At 49.2% G+C, this 9,843-nt stretch overlaps 1 protein-coding gene across 1 annotated transcript; it reads right to left on the bottom strand.

Annotated features, from left to right (window-relative positions):
- Positions 1–180: 180 nt before the first annotated feature.
- C13H16orf46 (chromosome 13 C16orf46 homolog) lies at positions 181–8,928 on the bottom strand. Its single transcript, XM_034788179.1, has 3 exons — positions 8,809–8,928; positions 7,987–8,226; positions 181–1,866 (listed from the first exon to the last, which is right to left on the bottom strand). The coding sequence occupies exons 2-3, from the start codon at positions 8,191–8,193 to the stop codon at positions 808–810; spliced, it is 1,266 nt and encodes a 421-aa protein (XP_034644070.1). The 5' UTR covers positions 8,194–8,226; positions 8,809–8,928; the 3' UTR covers positions 181–807.
- Between the last annotated feature and the right edge of the window lie 915 nt (positions 8,929–9,843).

The following is a 9,843-nucleotide window of genomic DNA, read 5'->3' as shown; positions in this document are numbered from 1 at the left end:
GGGGGGGGGAGGGCAGCCGGAGCCCTGGGAGGAGGGCCGGGGGGAGGGCGGCGAGCCCCAGCCGGGGCTCCGCTCTCCCCATCCGGGGCTCCGCTCTCCCTGGCGGCCAGAGCGCCGGGAGGAGGGCGGCGAGCCCCAGCCGGGGCTCCGCTCTCCCTGGCGGCCAGGGGGGAGGGCGGAGTGCCTGGCCGGGGCTCTGCTCTCCCCGGCAGCCGGGGGGGAGGGCGCCGGGGGAGGGAGCAGCCGGAGCCCTGGGAGGAGGGCGGCGAGCCCAGCCGTGGCCCCACTCTCCCTGGCGGCTGGAGCCGGAACGCCACACCGCGCCGCCGCCCCCCTCCAGGTGCCGCCCCAAGCACAAGCTTGGTGGGCTGGTGCCTGGAGCCGGCCCTGACTGTAACAAACTTAACATATAGCAGCAGGGTGTACATGGACAGTTAGAGCAGGGCAGACTGATGTGGGATAGATTCACACCCCAGCTTGCCCCACAGTCTAATTGTTCATGAGGACTGCACCTGAATGAGGTGAATGCACTTAGTTCCAGTAGAACCTTAAATAAATTAATACGGGGAAATGGGGAATTAGAATATTGTATACAATAGACAGTTAATCTATAAACTGGAAATTAAATTATTTGGAAGGAATGTATAGTATTATAAACTGATACATATAAGTAGCACCTACAAAAATTAACAAACGGCAAGTCTGCTCACACGGAGCACAAGTACAATGTATCTTCAATTCTTTTCTCATCATATAATGAGTTCAAACAAATAGAAGAAAATGACATGAAGTTACAGTATAAAAATGTTAGGTCAGTCTAGAAGACATTGCGGTTATTGCAACATGGCTGACCGTTAAGGAAGGGAATAGTCCAGGAAGCAGTTGCACCGCCTGTGTTTTTGATTCATTTCCTTGCTTGGCCTCTGAGAGACTTCTGTTTTTAATACTGTTGATGAAAGGACCTCTGATCTCATCATGTTTTGTGTACTGTATTCCTTTTGTATGCAGAAACTGCATGTTAGCAAGATGACTGTTCTTTCTCAAAGAAACAGAATTAGAAGTGGTTGTAATTTTTCTATCTGGCCAAAGAGCACAGGGCCAGTGTAACTGTTCAGGGCCTGCTTGCAGGAATGCTTTTGGAAGCCTTGGGACAAAGGATAATGGTTCGTGAATTTGTTTCTCCTTCACTGTATCATGAATGATAGAGTCAGTTTCTTTTTCCCCCTTTTGTTCTATTGTTTTAGTACCCTTACTACCGGAAGCAGTCTCAGCTGAAGTAGCATTGAGCATTTTCTGATTTGCCTGGGAGATAGCGGCTATACTTTTCTTAAAAGAAGGATCTGTGCTATCTTTTGGAGTTGCATCTTTCACTGGTGGCAATATCAGCAAAGATTTTAAGTTTGAAGCTTCAGAGCTATCAGGAGCAGGCATGGTAGGCTCAGGGGTCTTTACAGCTTTATTTTTTAGGGCTTCTGGGTTTTTCATTTTTTCTGGTTGCCGTATACTGTATTCCTTTACTGGCAAACTTTTCTTTTCACCTTGAAATGTCTGAATAGAGCGTAACTTGCCATTACAACTTTCTCTCTTAGTTCCATCTGTGGTAGAACAATTGGAAGACTCACTAGAATGGACTGGAACCTCTTTCTTTTCTGAAACGGTATCATCTATAGCACATGTGCTTAATTTGCAATCAGATTTTGATTGATCTCTCGTAGTCTTGGTTTCTTGGCTCACACTTTTGTCATTATTTTGCCTCATATCTAAGCAAAACAGGCAACTGTTGATGGTTTCATTTGCCCTTGATTTCTTGGCTTCCTTTTGCAACTGAAGGCAGGCAAATGGAGCGGCTTTACCCCAGCCTTGCACCTGGGAACAGAGAAATATGTTAAATCTAAATACTAGTTGCTTTCTTCACAAGAAAAAAAATTAACTATGTACAAATGTAACAGTAATGGTTAACTAATAGCACTCATGATGCTACTTAGGTTTACTGTTTGGGCCAAATTAACAAGCAGTTTTTTATTCTTAGCCAGGCCCACTTAAAAAAAAACCACAGTATTTGAAGACTTTTATTGACAGAAAAACCAGTCGACTCCATAGATTTTCATGCCTGTTTTAGTTTTATGCTTGCAGTGCTGTTCTACAGAGTCCTACACTGCAAGCCTCAGAGGCGATATCCAAGACCATGAAAAATCCAATTTCCGTTACATTATATTATCTTTGAAAGAAAAACATGTTCTCTTCCCCCCCAAAGTCTTGGATCTGAGAGATTATTATAGCTTTCCTTAGTTCCCACTTCTTTACTAAACTGAGTACAGAACAGAATTGTGATGTTTCTTTTATGATCCATGTACAAAGCAAATGCATTTCTAGTGCCATTTCAATCAATCAAAACAACATACGTTCCACTGCTGACTAGGAGTGGATTTTACTTAGCTTTTGATTCACTAATATTAATCTCTTGCAGGCTTCAACAGGACAAACTTCCAGCTGAGAGGAGAAAACCACATCACCTGCTACTGACTGCTTAAAATTAAGAGCTCAAAAACTGAAATACCATTTTACAAGATCCCTTTCAGAGCTCTGCACTAGCAGCCTACCTCTGCACAATTTAATGTGAAAAATTAAGGCAGACTCTTACCACATCTAGAAGTAGTGACCATAAACTAGAGGTGGAAACAGGACACACAAAGCACAGCACCTACACAGAGAAGTGATTTCACTGGGAGAAGAGAAAAGCTTCTTTTTGCACCACAGTCCAAAGTACAAGGAAATGGGAAAGCCTTACTCATATTATGAGAAAACCATTTACATTAAAAAGCAATGAGTGGAAAGAGACATGAATCTGAATGAGACCTGATCTGGGAGTCATGCTCAAAGGCCACCTAGCTGTTTAGGCGCCATACGTGATTTATGCAGCCAAATGCCTACCTTCCCCTGGCTTGTGAATCACTTTGGGGCTGAGGTGGGAGATAAGCATCTGGATGCCTAGAGTGGATCACGAGGGCACGTGCCCCAGAGTTTAAAAACTTAGGCCCTGGGAAATTTTTACAATGGAAAGTTAGGCAGCGTGAGTTTACGCATCTGGCCCTCCGCCCCCTCCCTGCCCCTATTGGATCCCTCCCCAAATCCCCACCCTAGCTTTGCCTCTTCCCCAAGCGTGCTGCATTCTTTCTCCTCCATCCCCTCCCCTTCCCCCTCCCCCTCCCAGACTTGCCACGTGAAACAGCTATTTCGCAGCGCAAGCGCTGGGAGGAAGGGAGGGGCGCGAAGCAGGATGTGGCTGCCCGCTCAGGGGAGGAGGCAGAGCGGAGGCAGAGGTGTGCTGGGGCGGGGGAGGCGGGGAGCTGCCAGTGGGTGCTCCGCACCCACCAATTTTTCCCTGCGGGTGCTCCAGCCTCAGAGCACCCCCGGAGTCGGTGCCTATGGCATCTACAGCAGTGGTTTTCAAACTTTTCTCATCTGTGGACCCCTACAAGTTTTCAAATGGCAGTGCGGCCCCCTTTGGAAATTTAATCTGTGGTCCATGGACCCCTACCATAGAAGTCTTAAACTGAAAACTGACTGAACAGAATTCAATTATAAACGTTGCACATGCTCAGCCCAGCATTTGATGCAGCGTGAGAAAGGGCACTAAACTGTGAGCTTCTATGGCAGTGGTCCCCAACCTTTTCATAGAATCATCATAGAATATCAGGGTTGGAAGGGACCTCAGGAGGTCAACTAATCCAACCCCCTGCTCAAAGCAGGACCTAATTCCAACTAAATCATCCCAGCCAGGGCTTTGTCAAGCCTGACCTTAAAAACCTCTAAGGAAGGAGATTCCACCACCTCCCTAGGTAACCCATTCCAGTGCTTCACCACCCTCCTAGTGAAAAGTTTTTCCTAATAACCAACCTAAACCTCCCCCACTGCAACTTGAGACCATTATTCCTTGTTCTGTCATCTGGTACCAGTGAGAACAGTCTAGATGCATCCTCTTTGGAACCCCCTTTCAGGTAGTTGAAAGCAGCTATCAAATCCCCCGTCATTCTTCTCTTCTACAGATTAAACAATCCCAGTTCCCTCAGCCTCGCCTCATAACTCATGTGCTCCAGCCCCCTAATAATTTTTGTTGCCCTCCGCTGGACTCTTTCCAATTTTTCCACATCCTTCTTGTAGTGTGGGGCCCAAAACTGGAAACAGTACTCCAGGTGAGGCCTCATCAATGTCGAATAGAGGGGAACGATCACGTCCCTCGATCTGCTGGCAATGCCCCTACTTATACAGCCCAAAATGCTGTTAGCCTTCTTGGCAACAAGGGCACGCTGTTGACTCATATCCAGCTTCTCATCCACTGTAACCCCTAGGTCCTTTTCTGCAGAACTGCTGCCTGGCCACTCGGTTTCCGTGGAGCGAGCGCCGGACGACTAGCCGCCGACAGGGCCAGCTCCAGGGTTTTGGCCACCCCAAGCTAGCAACCAACCAAACAAACAAAAAAGCTGCGATCTGCGGCGGCAATTCGGCGGGAGGTCTTTCGCTCCGAGCAGGAGTGAGGAACTGTCCGCCGAATTGCCGCCGAACAGCTGGACGTGCCGCCCCAAGCACCTGCTTGGTAAGCTGGTGCCTGGAGCCAGCCCTGGCCGTCGAGGACTGTGGCCACCAGACAAGCAGCCACCAAAATGCCGCTGTGAAGCAGCGTCATCAAGAGGCGTCACGGCCGAAATTCGGCAGCATTTCGGCAGTAGTGCTTCTTGACATTGCCACTTCACGGTGGCATTTCGGTGGCTGCTTGTCCGGTGACCAGTAGGTGGGTGCACATGGATGCCCCAGCGGGCACCATGTTGGGGACCCCTGTTCTATGGTAATGATAACACTTCCAGGTTCTGACCTGTAGGTGGGGGAATTCACATACTTTTGATTGATCAGAAAAACGGAATGCCTTTCCTGGGATCTGAAATTTAATTTTCATAGTTACCTATTGCAGACCCCTGAGACAGTCTGTGGACCCCCAGTTGAAAACCACTAGTATCCAGGGTTAGGTGGCAGCCAAGCAGGAATTTCACAGAGTGCAGAGGTGCTGCATACAGGACTTAAGCGCCTAAACTGCTTTGCAGATCACACCTTTAAAGTTTAGAAAGACTTAGCTTTTCAGTTATATCAGCAGGGACCAGAGAACTTAGACCTAGAAATATCTACTCAAATCAAGAAGTTACAACAAAATAGACTATCCAAAACTATCCTCACCCCACTAACTGTATTCCTAACCACAAAAACAGCTTTTCTATACAGATAGGTCTGCCCTAAATATAGGTTTCAAAAGACCAGTCTAGAAGACTGCATTACTGGATGGGGGTGGGGGGAAAAAAGACTATTTTAACACCAAAATGTCTTTGGTGTATGTCCACGCCTAACACAGGATAGAAAACAGTTGTTTATCTGAGTTATTTTTAACCATCTAAGCCTCCCTAGAATAGGGTTACCATATTTCAGGTTCCCAAAAAGAGGACACTGGGAGGGGGAAGGGGGGACTGCAGGGGATACCTGCGGCAGTGGTACTCGCTGGAGGTGGGGGGTAGTGTCGTTCCCTGTCATGGTGGTGGGACAGCTGGCACAAGCCCAGGACGCAGCAACAGCCCTCAATCAGCGCCTCCCTATGGACCCCCTCCCTAGGCCTGAGTGGGCAGGACCCAGCAGCTTTGGCTGCAGGGGAATGGACCAAACAGCTGCTGATGCAGGGGAGATGCCAATCGGGAAGCGGTCCAATCAGGGCTCTTTCTGAGCTGCAGCATCTGCTCTGAAAAAATTCCAAACATTTCCTGTTTGAAAAAATCCACCCGGACATAGGACGGAGGCTCAAAAAAGAGGCACTATCTAGGAAAACCTGGACATACGGTAATTCTACCCTGGAATGGCAAGGTTTGAACCCATTGTACTCATAGTCATTCTGAAAAATTCATAATCTTAAAACTACAGAAAACCAGAAGCCTCCAAAGCCATTTCCCTCTGTGATACAAGGGATCCGTCCCCACAGCTGAACTATTTGTTACTGCTCTGATATAATGGATAATGTACACCAAATTCTTAAGCTAACTAAACCATCACAACCCTACTTGCCTTTTCTTCAAGAATCTCATCTGTTTTGTAGGTAAAACGGTGAGAAGCAGCTTTAATCAGAATTACTTCAAACAGATGTGAGTACCATTTATATTAACCACTATTAATATTCCTTCTATTCAACTTCATTGTAGCTACAGGAAAGGAACGTACTTGAAGGTTTAGTGAGGTTTTTAGGTATTCCATATGTCTATGTTACAAAACAGCGATAGACATAAAAATGGCAATTGAATGTCCACTTCACAAAAGTTGAAGGAACTAGAGGAAGATGATCAGTCCTTTATACTAAACTAAAAATAAAGATGGCAAGTGTCTGATTCCACAAAGCTCATCTTATTTTTAATTGGTTCAAAGGATCATTTACAGCTTAGTTTATCTATAGATTAACTAATGGTTAAGTTTGTGTTTCACTTATAATTATCTTGCTTCTTCATTCTACTACACATGCTAAATGAGGAACAGAATACTTCATTTTCTTCTTGTTTTTCTGCACCTAGATCAGAGCATTTTATCCTAATTCCCCCTCTCCCCATAAGAAGGTATTGTTCATTGATTAGCACAGTGCCACTTTTTGGTTTGTGTGGAGGTTGCAGCTGTTGGTCCTTTCTGTATATTCCATTTCATGCTGACTAATCTGCAGCTGTAACAAACTAGATCTCTATTAGTTTAAGAATAAAACCCTAAACAATATTTTCAGTATGTTCTTAAAGTTCCTCCATACCTACCTCTGCTTTTTAAGCAGCTCCCTTCAACTATTTTAAAGCTCCTAGCTTTTTGTTTTTTAAAACATGTGTAGTGTTAAATATCTTGTTTAAAACAATCAACTGTTGATTTGTCATGATTTCCCCCCATTCTCAACTTTGACTCTGCCTTAAAGCCTCTAAACCAGGGGTGGCCAACCTCAGGGCCGGCTTTAAGTTGATTTGGCCGATTCCCCGGAATGGGGCCCCGTGCCTAAGAGAGCCCCGCAACGCCCAGGGCTGCCGGCGGAGCGGGGGGGTGGGGGAAAGTCGTGTCCTGCTTCTCCCCCCTCCCTCCAGCGCTTGCGCCGCCATACAGCTGATCAGCGCAAGCCTGGGAAGGAGGGGTGAGGAGGAGGAATGTGGCGTGCTTGGGGAAGAGGTGGGGCCAGGGCGGGGATTTGGGGAGGGATCCAATGGGGCAGGGAGGGGGCGGAGCCAGGGTGGGGATTTGGGGAGGGATCCAATGGGGCGGGGAGGGGGCGGAGTTGGGGTCGGGCCGGGGGGGGGGGGGGCGCGAGACAATTCGCGTCCTGCCATGGGGCCCCGCACCTGCTAAAGCTGGCCCTGGCCAACCTGTGGCTCCAGAGCCACAGGCAGCTCTTCAGAGGTTAAGATGAGGCTCCTTGCATAGGTGCCAACTCCGGGGCTGGAGCTACAGGTACCAACTTTCCAATGTGCTACAGGGTGCTCACTGCTCAAGCCCGGGCTCTGCCCCAGACCCTGGCCCCACTCCACTGCTTCCCCAAAGCCCCCGCCTCTTCCCCTAAGTCTACCGTGCCCTTGCGCCAACTCCTGCACACCACAAACAGCTGATTGCGGTGGGTGGGAGGTGCAGGGATGGAGGGTTTGGTGCTGATCAGCGGTGCTGCTGGTGGGTGGGAGACACTAGGGGCGAGGGGGAGCTCCTGACATGTTACTGTGGCTCTTTGGCAATGCACATTGGTAAATTCTGGCTCCTTCTCAGGCTCAGGTTGGCCACCCCTGCTTTAAGGTATCCAAAGCAGTATCTGTTGACTTTTCAAACTACATTGTATCAAAACAAATGAATTTTTAAATAGCCATTGTTAGCAAATGTTCCAAAACTGCATTTTGAGAGTTTTTTTTCCTGGCTACTAAGTCATTTTTCAAGATATAAAATGTAACTTACAGCTTCCTCCCATCCTGTCCTGATGACATATTCCAAGGACCTTTCATCTTGTTCAAATACATTCTCGCTGATGTCAAGAAGAGTATAAACGTGATTCCTCTCTCTCCTCTCATTTGGGTAGATACACTGCCAGTTGGCTTCTTCTGTTTTCTTATTGGTAATGCTTTTTTCTAAATCTAGTTCACTCTTCTTGGAGGAGTTCATCATGGTCCCAGTGCCCCACAGTTCTACCCTTTAAAGCTGCAATAAGATCAGTGTCTTAAATAATCAGTCTGGCAATTATTGTTCAGATATCCTAATTTTAATGCAAGGAGTTGAGGGCTGCTCCCCCACTGCACTCCCTGAAAACCCAACCCCAAAAGGAGTTTTTTAACTAAAGAACCAGAATTGGATATTTTATACTAGTCCCTTAGCTTAGGCTGCTCTTTGAGCTACTTTCCCCAGCCCCTGTCCCCCTACATCCCCCCCCCGCGCTCCCCACCCCCCGTTCCCCCCCCCCCCCCCCCCCACGGGGCTACCCCCTCGTCCCCCCATTCCCGGGCTCTCCCCCGCACTCCCCCCTTGCTCCCCCATTCCCGGGCTCTCCCCTGCACTCCCGCACTCCCCCCCACGGGGCTACCCCCTCGTCCCCCCATTCCCGGGCTCTCCCCCGCACTCCCCCCTTGCTCCCCCATTCCCGGGCTCTCCCCTGCACCCCCGCACTCCCCCCCACGGGGCTACCCCCTCGTCCCCCCATTCCCGGGCTCTCCCCCGCACCAGGCTCCCCATCGCTCCCCCATTCCCGGGCTCTCCCCTGCCCCTCGTGCTGCCCTCCCGCCTCACCCTTCGGTCCCGGGGCGCGTGGACATGGAGCCGCACAGGCCGCTCTGCTGCTGCGGTTGTTCGCAGCCCCCTTCCCACCCCGAAGCCGTTACCCTGGGCGACGGGGTTGGCGGGGGGGGAGGGGGCGGAGCGCGGAAGTGAGCGCATGAGCAATGGGGTGCGAGGTGCGACACAAACAGCCTGGGGGGAGGGGCTATGGGGGGAGGCTTCAGGGAGCGTGTGGGGAGGACAGGGAGAAGTGGGGAGGGGAGGGGCAGTGGCAGGACGATTAGGGGATAGAGGGATGAGGAAGCAAGAGAACAGAGGAGGAGGCAGCGGGGGTGCAGGTGTAGAAGCTTGGAACTAGCCTGGTCTACTTGAGTTTTCCCAACCACCACAGAAAGGGCCAAAAGACCTAGCTGAGAGATGCTTGCATAGCCTGTCAAAGCTAGCGTTGCACCTCCAGCCCACCATGCTCCAGGTCACAGTCCTGGGCCATCCCACTGGCCGTTGTTCCTTGTTTGTGTTGCAGGATGGACAGCTGCACAGATGCCCCCATAGGGTGATGTGTTACCTCAGCCCGGCACAGGGCTGACTCAGGCTGTGACTATGTGGGTAAAGATTTCAGCAAATCACACTGCCATATAAATGCTGCACTGAATCACACACAGCAAAATCCCACATTGCAGAAGAAGGATACTTTGAAAACTCCTTGGAATGACTGTCCAGGAATGAAGTCTCTCCTTCCCAATAAGCAAGACTCCTTGTGGGATCAACTTTTTTCTGAGCAGCTTTTTCCAGTCCTGTTCCTTCATTGTGGACACTTGGGCCTTCCGCCTCTGAAGAGCTAGGTTCAAAAAGTACTTGGTGGCCTCATCCTTGTCCCTAGTAAACATTTGCAACTGCAGCTGGCCTACACGAAGGGTGATAGCCTTTACCTCTGTCATTCACACAGCCAGCCGAAAATTTTGAGTGGTGCCTCTTTGGCCAGAAATGAGATGAAAAATATTGGGTGCAGAAGGGTCTATGGAAGTTTAGATTTAGACATCTAGGAGA

Source organism: Trachemys scripta, chromosome 13 (assembly GCF_013100865.1).
Source record: "Trachemys scripta elegans isolate TJP31775 chromosome 13, CAS_Tse_1.0, whole genome shotgun sequence".
In the NCBI taxonomy this organism is placed as follows: domain Eukaryota; kingdom Metazoa; phylum Chordata; order Testudines; family Emydidae; genus Trachemys; species Trachemys scripta.
Note: the sequence above shows the minus strand (reverse complement) of the source record. Positions and strands in the feature narration are given on the sequence as shown.

Excerpts from the sequence above, each read along its gene's own strand:
- C13H16orf46 (XM_034788179.1), bottom strand. The coding sequence starts at position 8,193 with ATGATGAACTCCTCCAAGAAGAGTGAACTAGATTTAGAAAAAAGCATT. Across the intron at positions 1,867-7,986 it reads GGACAGGATGGGAGGAAGCT|GTGCAAGGCTGGGGTAAAGC; the intron begins GTAAGTTACATT and ends CTCTGTTCCCAG.